The following is a 17428-nucleotide window of genomic DNA, read 5'->3' on the forward strand; positions in this document are numbered from 1 at the left end:
CCTGATAGCTGATCCCTTAGCTTGCCTGGAGGTGGGTTGGGGTAGGGGGTGGGATGGGCAGGGCAGTGGCTCAGCAGGGACAGAATAACCCTTTAGCTCCTACCTGAACAGGTGACTCCTCCTATCTGAGGAGCTAATGAACCCCTTTAGCTTCTGGATAATGATAATCCTTTAGTTTCTAGGGGAAACTCCCTAATTCTGGAGGAATCATCCCGTAATTCCTGGAGGGAACACTTCTTAACCCCTGCAGTGATCACCCCTCAATTCCTTCAGGGATTGCCCTCAGATATAATCTTAATTCACTTATTACCCAGCATTTATTAGGAGCCTGCTACGTGTCAGGAAGTACGCTGGGTGCTGGGGGTACAAGTATAAGAGCGAGGGCTTCCCTGGACAGAGAGGACTTCAGGGGTGGGCAGGGCCTGAGAACTCCTTTGCTCTAGTTTCCTGTGGGGCTCAGGCTCCTGGAGCTTGTCAGGAGAGTGGGCAAACGGGCCTCCCAGAGACCCTGCTGGTGCTCAGGGCACACCCAGGGGAGGAGGGGGAAATGACCTTCTTGGCCCCTGCCCCTGCAGAGAGAGATGGCCGGAACTTGCCTCCCCCTCCTCCCCACTCCAGTAACTGCTCCCATTTTGTATCTGCATCCCACCTGCCCCACAGAGAACTGGTAATATTATTTGAGCACGTGCGGCGGGCCCGTAACGGGGGCCTGTGGCCCGTGGAGGTGCGGAGGCCGCCCGCACCCACTGGAGCGCCCACCCGATATCAGACTTTCGCCACCTGCCACCGGCCGGGCAGCGCCTCCTATTGCCCTGGCGAAAGGTAGGGGCCCCGCGACAGGGCCGGCTCCCTCCTCTTCCTCCTCTCCTCCTCGTCCTCTCTCACTCTGGCTTGCTCTCTCCTTGCTGGGCATAGGTCCTCTCTGGCCATGCTCCCCTAGTGCCTTCTCCAACAGGCATGTGCCAGCCTCCCTGCCAGGTAAGGCGGATGGGCATCGGAGGGGGTGGCACAGGGTTCAGGTCCTGGCACCTCCGGCAGTGTGCCCGGCGATAAAGGAGAACATCCTGGAAACAGGATCCAGTCTTGGTGCAGGAGGAGCCGGGGGCCCAGGATTGGAGTGGGAGGGGGCGGGGGCTCTGCCCAGGATGCCCTGGCACAAGCGCGAGAGTTGGAGTCAGGGGACTCCCGGCCCCAGCTCGAGCCCGTTTGCATATTGGGAGGCTCTTCCTCTGGCCCAACTCCAGCAGCAGGTCTCGCTGAAATAATGATAGTTATGGACATTTACACAATGTTAGGAGGTTTGTAAAGCACTGGGTACCCGGGGTGGCTGGAGTCAGGATGAGGAAAGGTCTCTGGCTCTGAATCCTGGTCAGCTACACAATAACTGGGTCTTAGGCAAATCATCCACTAGCCTCACTTTGTTCTGTGTGGAACGTGGGGTTTCCTCCAGTGATGGGGAGCCCGGGGATCCAGCCCTACTTCCTGGCAATGGCATCTCCCCTTCTCTGGCCATTTCCCCTCTATACAGGCAGCTGTATGATTAGGGGTCCCCAAGACCCCTCTGGCCACCAGGACTTGTCCCGGGTGGGGGTGCTTACTGACCGAGAAGGGCTCCTGGGTTCACTTGGGCACCTCCTGGAGAAAACCCCTCCATTGTCTCCTCATTCCCCGTAACTTTTCCACCACCCACCTCACCACTCATGCCATTGTCATCTGTGTCTCTCTTTCTCTCCACCTCCAACCCCTTCCCTCCCTCCTTCCCCCCGGAATCTCCCCCTCCCATTCCTCCTGGGAAGTTGGAGAGAGGAGGAGGCCGCTGGCCACAAGTGCTTACGGCTCAGGTAATCTTCAGTTGGCAGAAGGGGGGACGGCGTTGCTTGTGACGCCCGCAAGCCCCGACCCTCTGGGGCGTGTGTGGGGAGGAAGGGGGACACGGCTCTACCCAGGGTGCTGTGGGGGGAAATGAACCCCGCACTAGTGATCTGGAGAATGAGGTTTGAGTTTTGAAAAGTGGTACAGGAGGGGGCAGCTAGTTGGTAAGTGAAGTCAGGAGAATCTGAGTTCAAATCTGGCCTCAGACACGAGCTAGCGGTGGGACCCTGTGCAAGTCACTTTGCCAAAATTACCTCAAAAAAGAAAAGAAAAATGGTACAGGAGAAAGAGCACTGGATGCTAGAGCAGAGGACCTGGTGCAAATCCCACCTGTGGTGGTGGGTTTTTGTTTGTTTGTTTTGTTTTGTTTTTGTTTTTGCTGAGACAATTGGGGTTAAGTGACTTGCCCAGGGTCACACAGCCAGGAAGTGTTAAGTGTCTGAGGTCAGATTTGAACTCGGATCCTCCTGATTTCAAGACTGGTGCTCTAGCCACTGCACCACCTACTGCCCCTCGGTGGTGGTTTTTTAACTGTGTGACCCTGGACAAGCAATTTAACTCCCCTTCCTCAGTTGCTTCTTCTGTAAAATGAAGAGGTTGGACTAAATGACTTCTGAGGTCCCTCCCAGCTCTAGATGCAGGGCCCTACCGTCCTTTTTCCTCTCTGAATTTCAGTGTCTTCTGAAAAACGAAGGGCAGACAGTGCAGTAGATAGAGCCGCGGCTGGGGGTCAGGAGGCTTAGTTTTATTTGGCCCTTGTTCTGTCTCTGACCCACTGACCCCTCTGAGCCACAGCTTTCTGTTAAATGGGAGAATTGAACTCCTGATTTGCTAAGTTCTCCTGGAACTGTGGCTCTCCGACTCGCTCCCAAAGCTTAGATTCCTAATCTTTGATGGGAGATATGTGGAGGCTTGGGACAGTGGCCCTCTTCCCCACTCCTGTCACCCCCCAGCCTCTCCCCATAGAGCACTTGTGACCTTGACCCCCTAAGATGTCTCCTTGAGGGTGAGTATGAGTTTGTATGGATGTGGACCGGCCTTTGCCTCCCTGAGAGCGGACTCTGCGACTCAGAACTGCGACTCTTCTGCTTTTGTGTGTAATCCCACGGAAAGCTCGACTTGGAGCTTACACTGCTCCCTGTCTCCCCTCCTGCCTTTGGCTCCAGGGGTACCATCTCCCCAGTTTTCCTTCTGAGCCAGAGGTTTCTGGCGGGGGTGGGAGGAGGAGTGATCCCTCCTTCCTTCCCCATCCCTCAGTATATCTTTGGAGCCCTGAGCCAGAGGAATGGTCATCTTCCCTTGGACCCTTTTTGTGTGTGCATCTTCAAAGAAGCAAAACTTGAGCTAAAGAGAATTAATGGTTGATTTCCAGGCAGATGGGAGGAAGGCTTGGGGGGAAGGGAACCTTTCTTCTATTCCTCCTAGTCACAGCCTCCATGAAATCAAATATAATCTCTTCCATTACTTTCACTCTTTCCTCCATCCCCATTTTGTCTCCATTTGATTGTTTCCTCTTAACACTCATTCTCATTCCCTCAAACCTCCTTGCAAATGTCTATCAGGATCTGCCTCCCAGAGGCCCAGAGTTTCTTGTTTGTAAACCTGATAGGGGACAGAGGGTAGTACTCCCTGTAGTCTTTTTCCATCAGCTGTGTGTCTTGAAAAAACTGCCTAACCTCCCTGGGCCTTTGCCTCCCAGAAGGAATAGCAGAATCGTGAGGGGTGGGACACGTTGGGGGCTGGAGACAGGGAGAGCGAGGCAAGGGGTACTTCTGCTGTTCCTTGCCCGGGTAGGCACCAGTGGGGGCGAAGGAGGGAATGGTGGGAATCACCCCTATTGAGTGGATAAAATGGATTATTCCAGGCTTGGTTTTCTGCTCCTATGTAGGGCACCGGGAACTCAGCTAGTCCCCCGGGAATCACCAGGAGTACTTAACCCTTCCCTCTTCTTACCTAAGAAGCTCCCTTTGATGGGGGTGAGGGGGACTTAGGGGAACCCGGGATGGCATATGGGTGACACTAAAATAAGAGTACGGGCACCATGGATGAGGAGTGGGGAAGGGGCCTAAGATCAGGGATTTGAAGGAATCAAGAGGCAGGGGATTCAGGCAGACCTAGGATGTGGTTATTGGGACAGAATATGGGGGGAACCCGGGGTTTGGGTCCCATGACAGCCCCAAGATGAGGAGATGGAAGGGCCAGGATCAGCAAATTTAGGGCATCTGGGGGAGAATTGTGGGGTATCCCCCACCTCTTGGCCATACTCCAACTTCTGCTCAGAGAGAACTGGGCCATGGGGCATGGAGGTTGGGAACAGTAGCTGCAGTGGGAAAGAAGCCATGTCAACTCTGGTCTAGTTTCTGCCCATCTGTCCCCTCACTGCCATGTGGGCACATTGGGGCTGACACACGCCCAGCAGAATCCCACCTCCCTCCTCTCTCCCTAGCCCCGTTTGCCTGAGAATTAGACCTCAACCTCAAGCCCCCCCCCCAAAAAAAAGAAAGGCTCTAAAGCCCGGGCCCCCGGGGAACTATCAGGGAGCTTCTCACTCATCTGCTTCAGAGTCAAAGGTTGTTCTCAGGCTGAGCTGGACATAGCCAGAAACCTTTGAAGGGGATGCAGGGATGGGAACTGTTCAAGCGAAGCAGAATAGCAAACAGGAAGGGTTGCTAGGGTCAATGGGAGATTCAAGAAATGGTTCCTAGGACCTCCCAGCAGAGGAGACCACAGGCGCCTCTCCCTCAATTCCTGTCTCCCCAACTGTGTCTTTCCCACAGCTTAAGAATGGCCACATCAGAGCCAGCTCTGCCTGGGGAGCCGGGGACCATGTAGGTAGCATTGCCCAGATGGAGTGCCATGGAGAAAGGCATGGAGGCACCCGCGTCCTCTTGGCCATCCCAAGGGAGCTTGGCCCCAAGCTGGAGTCCAAAGTCACTTAGAAACAACCCCCCACTGGCAGAAAGGGTAATTAAGCCCCAGTGTCCACCTCAAGCTCAAAGACCTCAGAGGTGGCTTTGGATGTCGTTCCCATAAGACCCTATGCCCATTTGTATGTCTGTCTCCATGTGTGTCTGTCCACCCTCCCAGAGTTGAGAAGGAGGCACGGCGCAGTAAGGGGGCCAGGTGAGAACAATCCAGGGCAGCCCAGCTCTCATGGGCATTGGAAAGCCCTTGGCACACGCCTGGCACATAGTAGGTGCTATGTAAATGGTGACGATTATTATTATTTGATGGTCACTGGTGTGAGAGTTCAGGGAGAAAGACTCATCCAACTACTCCCTTACCATAGGAACAGAAGCTGACCTTGGGACCTGGCTCTGAGGTCCTGACATTTAGTCAATACATCAGCATGCATTGTGTGCCAGGGTCCAGGCTAGATGTGGGACATGGGACCAAAAGTACCTGCTCGCAGGGTGCCCGCCTTCCACATACCCCCCGGGGGAGTGGAAACCAGGGCCCTTGCAAAGAAGAGTTTCTGGCTTCTTCAGCATGGATCACGGGGTTTGGCCCAGGAGAGGAGAGCCTGGAACATCTTCCTGCTTCCCACGGGCTGATCTGCCAGGAGCTGGGCTCACTCTGCCTGGTGAGGTTGCAGATGTGCATCTTCCCTGCACCCGGCAGCCCCTGGGTCCGTTCCTTCTCTGGCCAGAGCGGCGGACACTTATGCTCCGGACGCTCAGGCTCCTCTTTCAGGGAGCACCAACCCCAGGCTGGGGCCGTGCCTATACATAACCCTTGCTTTCCCGCCCCACTAACCTCTACTCGTGTCTCATTCTCAACTTTCCAGCCAAATGTTTAGTAATAAACGGAGTTTCTTTCGGATCCACGCCAGCTGGAGACCGAGGTACCGGCGCCTGGCCTGCCTCCTGTCCCCGGCCTCCTGCCCAGACGGGAGCATGGGAGCCGGGGAGCCCCTGAACAGGGCATGGGGTGCATGCTGCCTGCCCCCCTTCCCTGGCCCGGCATGCCTGATGGCACCAGAGGAATAGCCTGTGTTGCTGCTCTTGGAGCAGGGGCAGGGGCGCGGTTCTGCCCTGCATTGGGACGCCCATCTGGATATTCCATAGCTTTAGGAACAGGAGTGCTCAGGGACCCCACCCCAAGCCTTCTGCCAGCCCTGTAGGGTCTCTCCAGGTATTATGACCTAGTGGGAAGCACAGCATTAGACCTAGATCCAAGACGGGACTACAACTGAGTCATTGTAACTCTGAACAAGTTACTTTATATCTCAGCCCATCTCCTCATCTGGAAGATAGTCTCCAAGGGCACCACTTCCAAGTCTTACACTTTGATGATATTCAATGGGGAAAAGCCCTGAATGGGAAGCCCAGAGGGCTGGGTTCAAGGCCAGTTCTGCTCCAGACCTACTGGGTGACTTTGAGCAGGTCCCTCCCCATTCTGGGACTCACTGTCTGCAAAATGAGGTTTGAAGGGGCTGATCTCTAAGGGTCCTTCGGGCTCAGTTGTTCTCGGTCTAGGAGCCTAGGATTCCCGGGTTTGTTCCCACCCTTTGCCCACTGCCCCATTGTAAATGGGGCGGTTTCAGTGACTGGGGAGAGAGTGCTTCGTGCAGCTCAGAGTGGGATGTCTTCTTCAGAGACTTCACTCTAGATCACCTGGAATGATACAAAGGAAAGGGAACCTCTCCCTTGCTTTATTTTCCTTGATCCTAATGGGCCAAGTCTTCATTTTGGACCAGTCTAGAGAGGCTACTGCCCCATCTCCCAACATTATCATGTGCCAGAAAGGCAAAAACTTTCAGTGTGCCAGGAGAATGACCTCTCTTGAGCAAATACTCCTTTCTGCTACTGTTGCTCTCCCAATCTCTCCCCCACCATTTGTTGAGACTCTAGTGCCCTTTACAGTAATCCCAGTGAAACAAACCCCAGGGAACAAGAACATTCTCTAGCTGAAGGAGGTCCATCTTTCCCATGATGCTTTTTGGAGCTAAAATCTAAGAGGAAATGAGGCAAGGACTCAGAGCTGGAAATAACTTTTGAAATTGTTCCAAACTGGGATATTGAGGCTTTCCAATAACAAGGTTACACAGGAAGAATTTAGGGTTTAGCCCTAAGTTATTTAGGTGGACTACTCATTTTCCCTCAGGGAATTTCTCTTTTTCCTCTATTTTAAATATATAAACTGAATGTTTTCTGGAAAAGTCAGAGGCACCTACACTGAATGCTTTGAGGGTGGAGTCCCCCTGAATTAGGCCTTTGTTCCATACCCTGCACTTCTCCAAGGATGGTGGGCAAGGCAGGCACCTTCGGATCAATCAGAAATAGCAACCCATGAAGCATGTCAAGCAAGGTTCTGGGACTGAAGATCCTGGGTTTCTAGGTACTGGTCTCAGCATGAATTATGGGACCCTAGGTTCTGGAATTTTGAGATCCCTGTTTCTAAATTATCTTCATTTCAGCATGATTCACAAAGTTCTAGGTTCTTGGACTCTGTTGTAATGGGTACTGGATTCTTCCTATCTCTTTCAACATTACCTAAAGAGTTCTAGACTTTGGGACTTTGAGATCCGGGTTCTCCTAATATCAGCATGACCCATGATGGGTTTCTAAGTTTTGAGATTTTTGAGAACTTGGGTTCTAGACTCTCTTAATCTCATCTTAGAACCTCACCTCCCAGCTCTGGGAGAAGCTAAACTCCAGCATCCTCTGTGTCCTCCAGCTCAAGAGAAGAAGTGAGTCCCCTCTGTCTTCTGGTTAACAGACAGAAGGATTGCACAGGTGCTTGGGCAGGAGGAGAGGGGGCTGCTTGTCAGCATGTGAGAAATCTTGTAAAATGAACAGAACTGAGCAAAGTTTGAGGCATGCACTAGCTTCCAAACTTTCCCCCACCCCTGCCTCAAGGGATGTTCTGAAGTACCTTGGGAAACCTGGCTGAGCATGCTAGTTGAGATGAGTTAGATGCCCCCCATTCGTCTCCTTCCCTCTGCCTCTCTCCCCTTCCTATCCTCTGGAGTCCCTCCTAAAAGAACCACAGGTCCAGGGACCCCCACCCGCTCCTGGCTCCAGGGATGTCCCAGCTCATCCCGGCTGCCTTCTCGAAGGCGCCCCTGGTTTCAGTCTTTGCCTCTCACACCCCATCTGGCCCTCAAATTATGGCTGGGATTTAGAAGATGGGGGAACCTCTTTCTTCCCCAGACCCCTGCCCCTGAAACCAGTGCCTGTCCCTGCCCTCCCACAAACCCAGGAGCATCCTAGAGGGGCCTCCTCAGCTGTCCTCCTCTCAGGCCCACTTCTCAAAGTTCTGCTCTTTGCTTCTAATTCTCTGACTGACCTTGACTTCGGCGTGACCTCAGTCCAGTTCTCACAGTACACTTGGTGCAAGACGCCCTGGCCTTGTGTGGAGGGGCATCTCTGGGGCTGGGCTAGGAAGTGTCCAGTGCTATACTCTACCACTCACTGTCTGTGTGAACTTGGGTAAATCCCCTCCCCTGACCCTCAGTTTCCTCAGTTGTAAAATGGAAAGATTGTACTAGATGACCTCAAAAGTCCCTTTCAGCTCTAGCTTTTTGGCCGGACTTCTAGCATCCTAGACCATAAGCTGCTCTCTGGGCGGAGGAGGAACAAGCTTGTGATGGGAGCTGGAGTGTGCTTATGAAGACCAAGCCTACAAAAACAGTCAGATGGTGGCCAGAGCAGCTGGTTTTTTGGACACTCACTTTTTCATTCCAACAAGCCATGGAATAACCAATGCCCGGAAAATAGGATTTATGCAGTGGGTTCTACTCCAGGTGTCCCAGACAAGATGGTTGACAACCTCTCACTCCTTTGGGAGGCATAGAAAGCCCATCAAGGACAGTCCCAATATTTTTGTTCCCTCTTCCTGACAACAAACACTCTGGGGATACTGCTTATCTCTGGAGCCAGAAGAATTTGAAGGTGCTCATTCTTCCTTGTGCACTTGGTTTCCTGGAAATAGATTCTGCCCAACTCAGGACAAATACCTTTTTTTGGAAAGCTCCAAACCCCTTCTATTCAGGGGTGTTCAGAGAAAATGTTGCCCCCAATTTACCAAGATGGATCCCTTCCAATGCCCACCTTTGAACCACTAAAATATATATTAGAATTTAATCTTATTCTTATTTGCTTAATGTAATGCCTCATGAAGCAAAGAAGGAAAATCTATCTTAAGAATAAGCCACACCTATGTGTCAATTGGTCAACAAGCATTTATTTTGTGCCTACTATATGCCAGGCATTGTTAAGTGCTGGGGATGCAGGGACCAAATGAAATGGTTCCTGCCTTCCCAGAGCTTACAGTCTAAAATGAGATTAGGAGAATCTAGAACGCATGTTCTCAACACCCTCCTTGTACGACCTTCCCCCGTGGCTTGTGTCTGTGCTCCATTCTCCAGGCCTTCCTCCAGGATGGGGGACTGGGAGACTGACAGCTCTCCTCTTGGTCTCCCAGTTCCTCTTGGCAAGGTTTGTCTCCACCCATCCAGGTCGAGGGAATAGCCTGAATGTTGTAGAATTTTTCACGGGGTCAGAATCACAGAATCTCTGAGCTGGAAGGGACCTTAGTGGCTGTCTAGACAAGTGATCATCCATCCTTTACTTGAGTTCCTCCCGTGATGGGGGTGGGACTCACTGGTGATGGAAGCAGTGAGGGCTACTTTGGGACACCTCTGTCTGTTAAGAAGTTTCCCCTAAATCTTCCTTTCTGTCTTTTACATCTGTCTTTTTACATGCCCTCTGGGGCCATGCACAATCTTTGATCTCCATTCTCTTGTGGAGATAGCTGTTTGATAAAAGACAGAATGAAGATCCTGAAGCACAAACTATATATCACACACAAAAAAAACACACGCTCTCATAATTTAAACACAGACACTCACCTATACTATTAACAGCTATCTGAATACCCAGGTGTACCAAGATGGCTGTATATACATACCCGTATGTGTGTATATGTGCATGTACATACTCATAAGCACCATACATACTCACACAGGTGAACACAAACATTTGTATGTATACCAGAGACTTTGAGGAGGAATCACTATAGGTTTTCTTTTTTTTAGTAGGGAGAGAACTCCAAACACTCATGCTCCTTTCTCCCATTTCCCAGATAGTCAAAGACTTCCCCCAATCCCCTTCTCCAATAGCGGATGGAAGCCTGGTTCACGGGTCTATCTCTAGTCATTCTTCCTGATGGTCAAAGTGGGACCAGACTGGGATTAGTTCTCCCCTAGTTGTCTTGAGGTCTGAGCACATTCCTGCTGACCTTCTCCTAATTCTGTCTTTGGAGTGTACATCTACCTCTCTGTCTTTCTTGCCTGGGTCTCCACCAAATCGCTCTCCACTGTGCCCACCTGTCTCTTTCCACATTTTTCACTCTTGTCTGTCTGGGCAAAGGTGTGTGTGGGGTAATCAAGTGAAACGGAGTCTTGATTTAGTTTCTTCCAGGTCCACCTCCCCAATATCCTTAATTCCCCCTTCTACAATCCCCAAATTTCTGCCACAAAACTTCATTCTTGAGAACGCTCAGTTCTCACCTCTAATCTCCCTCATTCCCAATTTCAACCCCCCAATTCTCATTCCCATTTTCCCCAGTCCCTACCTCAAATCTCACTTTTAGTCTCCCCAGTTTTTACTTCTAATTAGTTCCTCATATTCCCCACCTCCAGTTACACCTGTAGTTGCCCTCATTCTCACCTTCAGTCTCCCTAATTCGTGTTTCCAAACTCTTCTAGTCTTTCCACCACCATCTCCACCTGTAGTCTACAATATCCCATTTCTACCTTAAATCTTCCTAAGTCCCACCACCAGGTTCTTTAATTCCTTGCCAATCTCCCCCATTCCCACCATCCCACTAATGTCCTCTTGAGATTCCTATTTCTACCCTTCCTAAGAGCATGGATCAGTTTTGTCTACCCTGGCCTTAAGAGGCTACCTCTGTGCCCTGACCAAATCCCTACATTCCCCTCTGTGACAGGCAAGGGAGGTGACCTGTTCTTTTCTCTCTTTCTGATCTTTGTTTTTCCTCCCTCCTTCCTTCCTTGATCCCTGTGTCCCAGCACTAAGATGGGCATCAAGGACCGTATCCGAATGAACAGTGCTCAGCGCCAGTGTGGAAGAACTAAGCAGCACCTGGCCCCCCCATCCCGAACCTCCCCGGGAAGTGAGAGTGAGAATGTGAGTGTGGGAGAGCCCACCAGCCCCACAAAGGTCCAGAAGAGCTGGAGCTTCAATGACCGGACCCGTTTCCGGGCATCGCTGAGGCTCAAGACCCGGGCATCGGCAGAGGGTGAGTTCAAATAGCCAGCCAGTGCCCTCACTGGAGATCTCACTGGCTCAGAGGTCTCAATACCAATGATTTAACTTGCCTTCCAGCCTGTGACTTCTGGAACCCAAATCTCCTCAGAGCAAGAGAAGAAAGAATTGGGAGGGATCTTCTAGCAATATCTGGCTATGTGGCTTGATTGCCTTTTCTGAAAAAGGAGGGGTTGCAGGAGATTATCTCTAAGGGCATTCCAGTTCAGATTGTCTGTGATTTTTTTTTTTCTTTTTTTGGCTGAGACAATTGGGGTTAAGTGACTTGCCCAGGGTCACACAGGCTAGGACGGTGTGATTTTTTGATTCATCTACTCAATTCTCTATTATCTGCATGCTTGGTAGATAACACTGGTTGGTTTAAAAAAAAAAAAGCCTTATTTTAAAAAAAAGCCATTTTGCCTATAGAAAGTATTTTTGTTCTGAGTGTGTGAAGTCCCTCCTTCTAGAAGTTCACGATATTTTGTGGCCTTGAGGGCTCTTTACTGAAGTGAGAGAAAATGTAAAACAACTGGGCATCCACTTGTTGGCCTGTTCTGTCCTGGTGCAATGAACTTGTTCTTCATTCTTTGCTGGGAATGAGGGACGGCATCACCTCTCAGATTCACAAATGGCACCAGTCTCCTCTCCATCAGGTTTCCTGCTATCTGTTTCAAACTTTCCATAAAGAACAAGGAAGGAATGCTCATAGTAGAGCGTAAGAGTGAAGGGTGAATGCATTAATCTTCTTTAAATTTGTTTAATAATTTTTGTTTTTCTTACCTGCTTTCCTCAATAAATCCTTCCCTCCTTTTTTCAGATAATCATCTCTTATAATAATAAACAAGAGAGGGGGGCCTATTGAAACTAGCCAGCGCATCCACAGAAGGTCTGCAGATTTCCAAGCTCTAAACACCCACATCTACAAAGAAGTGGGGTGGGGGAAGCTCCTTTCTTTCTGATGGCTTCATTAAATTGTGATGGTGCCATAGAACAGCGGCACTGAATGCCTAACCCAATCCCTTTTTCCTTCTCTCTAAAATGAGGCAGAGTGGCAGGGATAGGGAAACTCCTGGGCAGTTCCTGGATGAGAACAGCCTGCTATTAGGCTGTGGAAGCCTCCAAGGGAGGAGGACTTGACAGGTCACTGATGTCTCAACAGAGGGCCCCTCTGAAGATGTGACGGAGGAGAAGGGTTACCAGTGTGAGCTCACCGTGGACGATGTCATACCTGCCATCAAGACGGTGATCCGGTCTGTCCGGTGAGTGTCACCCTACAGCATGCCTGTTCTAAGAGGTCTGGGCTCTGCTAGCTCCAATACTAGCAGTATTCCAGTACTGCCTGCTTGCTGGCCTTGGGGGTACCTGCTGGGGAGTGAGGCTGCATTTGGGCTCACAGCAGCCTTTGGAGTTAGGCTCAGTGATTCAGGAACTTCTGGACAGTGGAAGGGGATGCTACCATCTGACTCTTGAAACCAAGAGTGGTGAATTTATGATGAATTAGGGATGCAACCAATTTTCTGTCATGGTTGCACTGTTAGCCCAGTCTCATCTTTATCTCAAATCACAAATCATCTTACTTCTCTCTCTGTCTTTCCCCCTCCACAGCCATGTTTTTGTCTTTTCTTCTTCTTCTTCTTTTTCCTTCTTCTTCTTCTTTCTTCTTCCTTCTTTTTCTTCCTCCTCCTCCTCCTCCTCCTCTTCCTTTTCCTCCTCCTCCTCCTCCTCCTCCTCTTCCTTTTCCTCCTCCTCCTTCTCTCATAATTAATATACAAGTCATACCGACCCCTAGATAACATTATATATGCTGACTCCTTCTATATGTGGGACTTTGTGCAAAGCCACCATGGGGAAAGGGGAATGAAGTGAAGGAGGAGAAACTTGGAGAAAGTTATTAGAAAATAAAAAGAATTCTGGATTTGGAGACAGGAGATCTAGTTTCAAATCCTGTCTTTGTATTTACTTACTATATGCCTTTTAAAAATGTACTTTCTCTTTGCCTCAGTTTACTCATCCATAAAAGGAGGGAATCATTTCAGACCTCAAAGATCCTATCTAACTCTAACTGTGATGATCCTATAGAATAGAGTCACTGTGGATTAGGAGTAATCAGAGAAGTCTTCCAGGAGGAGATGAGCTGGGAGTTAGGTCTGGGAGGATGAGGAGAAGGCCTGAGCTGGGAGGAATGGAAGGACTAAAGTCCAGGCAAGAAGTGTTGAGGGCTAGCCTGAGTGCTAGGACTAGGAGGGGAGCTTGGAGAAATTGCTTCTGCACCCTGCTTTGTGGCTCCTCTGCTCACTTGAACCCCTGAGTCCAGCGTTCCCGGAGGCGGAGGGAGCCCTGACACTCAGGCCTTGCTCCTGTCCATCCCTACAGGATCCTGAAATTCCTTGTAGCCAAGAGGAAGTTCAAGGAAACTCTCAGGCCCTATGATGTGAAGGATGTTATTGAACAGTACTCAGCCGGCCACCTCGACATGCTGGGCAGGATCAAGAGTCTGCAGACCCGGTGGGTGCCACTTACCCTCTTAAGGAATCCTCCTACTTGACCCCTCTACTTGGCCTTCTGGAAGCCTCTCCCCACCCCCCACTCCCCTTGCACCATTCCACCTGAAGCAGCAGAGAAGCCTTCTTGACATGACATAGTGCTTAGCTTAGAGCCAGCCAGGTCTGAATCCAATACACTTACTTTTAATGTGACCTTTTATTTAGCCTTTTATTTCATTTTCATTATTTCACTTTTTTTTATTTAACGTTTTTAGCCCTCCGCTTCCTTATCTATGGGAGAGAAATAATAATAGCCTCTAGTTCCGCAGGATAGTAGTACGGCTCAAAGCAGAAAAGTGCTTTGTAGACTTTAAGGAGCCATAGAACCGTCATATATTATTATTCCCAACCTAAATCCACTCAACTCTGACGACTCTCATCTGGGCTCCAAGGTTGGGGCTGTCCCTTCTGCTTCACTCCGGGGGTTCCCTCAGGTTAGGGCTGGGTCTGATCTGGTTGTTTGCACCTGGGAGACGGGGGTCCCTAGGAAGGGAATCCCGATGCATCTCGTTCTTCTCCATCCTCCTCTCACCCATTAACGGACTTCTCCCTCTGCAGTGTGGACCAGATCGTGGGCCGGGGCAGTGGGGATCGTGGAGACCGGAAGTCCCGCGAGAAGGTAGAAAAGGCTCCCTCGGATTCTGGAGAAGCCGGGGACGAGATCAGCATGCTGGGCCGCGTGGTTAAGGTGGAGAAGCAGGTGAGAAGGGAGGGGGCGCCAGTCACTGGGTCCCCTCCCGGCGGTGGGGGGCCCAGTCTCGGGCTGGGGGAGCAGGAAAAAGTCCGGGCCCTCGAAGCGAGGTACTTTCCGGCCCAGAGACCTGTCCAGGTTGGTGACGCCGTCTCAGGTAAGTCAACGGTCGCCCCAGGACTCAGTGTTCTCTTAGATGAGCCTTAAACTCGCCTTCCCGAAGCCACGGGACAGCTAATCCTCCGCGAACCCTCCCGGGCACTCGCGGCTCGGCGCCCCTCCCCTCGCTAAATCCCAGCTCATCGAGCCTCGCCCTCAGTTAAACCCCGCCTCCAACCAGATTCCGCTTTGTGGTGGCTGAACTGCTCCCCCACTTAAATCTCCCCAACTGAATTCCAGCCAATGAAGACCCAACCCCGTGCGTCTCTGGCCCCGCCCCACTCCCAGTCAGCTGCGGGGGTCTCTGCGCCCCGCCCCAGCGAGTCTGTCCCCTGGCAGGTGCAGTCCATCGAACACAAGCTGGACTTGCTGCTGGGTTTCTACTCCCGGTGCCTGCGGGCGGGAGCGGCGTCATCTGCCAGCCTGGGCACCGTGCAGGTGCCCCTCTTCGACCCGGACATCACGTCGGACTACCACAGCCCCGCGGACGCCGAGGACATCTCTGTGTCCGCGCAGACGCTCAGCATCTCTCGATCGGCCAGCGCCAACATGGACTGAGGGAGGCTCCCCACGACCCAGGGATGGCACCTGGACTGGCACCCGGCCTGGCACGGGCCCAATGGCCCCAGGCTCACCTGCCTGTCTGCCTGCCTACCCTCCCACCATCCGATCTTACTTGAACAGGCCTTCCTTCCTGAGACTCTCCTAGCACGGAACTACTGAGCTGCCAGGATGGGGGAGGCCCCCACAGCAGGCATCTCGTGGGCCCCAGGTGCCCCAGGCTGGGCAACCTCCCTCAACCTTCGTTCCCCAACTCCAGATGCCGGGCCCACCTCCGGTCCCATAGCCAGGCAGATGGGCCCTGCCAGCTTTGCCAAGGGGGCCCTTGAGACAATGGAGGGCCATCCCAAAGCCTGTGACTCTAGTGCCCGCAGGGGAGCTGAGGGGCGAGCCCTTCCCCCCTTCCCCTCCCAACAGCCACGTGGCACCACAGGCTCCCCAGACGCCTAGGTCCCAGAGCCAGGATCGCTCTAACAGCTATGCAAGATTGATTCTCTCTCACACCCCTCCCCGGAGGGCAAGTTCTGGGGAAGGCCCCAGCACTGTCAGGAATGCTGACACCCTTTCCCACTCCCCCGGGTCCTCTGCAGGTCCCACCTCAAAGCACAGTGATCCCACCCCAGCGGGTGGGCACCATATATGCAATCCACATTAAATATGCAACTTTTGGGGCTGGACAGGGTCCCTTGGGGGCCACACTCCCAGCCCAAGCTGGTCTCAGGCTGCCTCCCCGAGCTCTGTCCAGCCCCACCGGGCTGGGGCCTGGGGTGCTTGCTAGCATGGCCAGGGCCTCTTTTCCCCACTGGGGCACAAGGATGGTTGGGGGCCTTATGGGCTGAGCCCCAGTCCTTCACCTCTCTTCCAGGACCCTCTTCAAGGGCAGTCAGCTCCCCAGTTGTCAGGGGAAGAGCAGCCCCTCCCCAAACAAAAACAAAAACACACATTGATTCCTTTCCCATCCACGGTTTCTTCCAGGAGCCCCAGTGATGGACAATTTGAAAATGTGGTTGTTTGCTGTCCCAGGGAAGTACCTCCTTGAGCCCCTAAGGGGGCGGGGAGGGCGCAAACTGAATGGAACCTACCTGATCCGCAGTACCCTTACAGCTGGTCCCCATTTGGCAGGTTTGAAGACAAGCTGTCTCCTTTCTGACCAGGATATTATTTTCTTAAGAAACTGTTTCTGCTAGTATCCTCTGTGCCCCTAACCCCAGAGCAAAGCGGGGCAGCTTGGCCCAAGGACCCCGGCAAGAGGGTGGGCAGCTCAGAGGGAGCAGCCTCAAGCCCCAACCCAGAGAGTGGCTCACCGCACACACTCCCACTCTGAATGCAAGAAAGCTCCCCCAGGATCTGCCCTCCAGCTGCTACCGCTTCCCTGGCATGTGCCCATTCTCTGGCCCCAGAGCCTTCTTGGAAACATAACTTCATAGATCTCCCCCATCACACAGATGTGCCCTACAGAAGGGTGAGGGGATGAAGGGAGACAGGGTCCCCCTCCCTCCCCAAGGAGGGCAGCGCCTGGTGCCTGCCCTGTGCCAGGGAAGGACTTTGCATCTCACACCCAGGGGCCCTGCATGCACCCCTGCTTGGGCTGGGGGGGACATGGCTTCCCTCCCTTGCTGCACTCTCCCTCCCACCTCCGCATGCCCTCTGCATGTGGTGCTATCTTCGCACCAGGAGCCTGCCCACCTCCGGCCCTTCTGTGCCCTTCTCTGCACTGACCCCAAGAATTCTCCTTTGACCCAGAGATGGAACTGAGGCTGAGACCCTCTGACCAAATGAAAGCCCAGACTAGTCCCCCCTCCCCATTCCCCACCGCGATCGAGGTTCCCCCACCAACCTAGTTCTCGGACATGCAAGTACCTCACTTTGTTAACTTCATTAACTTATTGGTTTCATTAAAGTTTTCAGTAGAAGGTGGTTGGCCTTGGTTCTGTTAATTGGTTGAGGGAGGGAGGGATCAGAGATGGTGGTCCTGTGCTCAGGCTTCCAGGGGTAGCAGGGAAAGCCCTGGGGGATATTTCACCCCGACAGTGAAGGCCGGGATGGGGGTGGGAGACATCGCTTCAAAGTTTCTTAGAGCTGGAAGAGAGCCCATTTCACAGATGAGGAAACTGAGGTCCAAAAAACAGCCTTAGGCAGTATGTAGAAAATATATCTGGAGAGATCATGTGAGTGGCTGGGCCAGGGTTCAAACCTTCTGAGTCTAAAGTTCATGCTCTTTCCCTTACATTCTATGGCTTCCTACCTGTGTCCTGAACTTACATCCCCAAAGGACTAGTATGTGCAGAGATTAGACTTTTGTTTGACCCCAAAAGGCAAAACTAGAA

At 52.1% G+C, this 17428-nt stretch overlaps 1 protein-coding gene across 1 annotated transcript in view; it reads left to right on the top strand.

The window, feature by feature from the left end:
- Window positions 1–17018, top strand: part of KCNQ4 (potassium voltage-gated channel subfamily Q member 4) — a 74943-nt gene extending 57925 nt beyond the window's left edge. Inside the window, exons 9-14 of the mRNA XM_051987780.1 lie at window positions 661–822; window positions 10910–11139; window positions 12307–12406; window positions 13521–13652; window positions 14249–14390; window positions 14880–17018. Of these exons, the coding sequence (XP_051843740.1) occupies window positions 661–822; window positions 10910–11139; window positions 12307–12406; window positions 13521–13652; window positions 14249–14390; window positions 14880–15098 (985 nt within the window). The 3' untranslated portion in view covers window positions 15099–17018. The remainder of the gene's footprint in view (window positions 1–660; window positions 823–10909; window positions 11140–12306; window positions 12407–13520; window positions 13653–14248; window positions 14391–14879) is intronic.
- The last annotated feature ends 410 nt before the right edge of the window (window positions 17019–17428 follow it).

Source organism: Antechinus flavipes, chromosome 3, assembly GCF_016432865.1.
Source record: "Antechinus flavipes isolate AdamAnt ecotype Samford, QLD, Australia chromosome 3, AdamAnt_v2, whole genome shotgun sequence".
Taxonomy (NCBI): domain Eukaryota; kingdom Metazoa; phylum Chordata; class Mammalia; order Dasyuromorphia; family Dasyuridae; genus Antechinus; species Antechinus flavipes.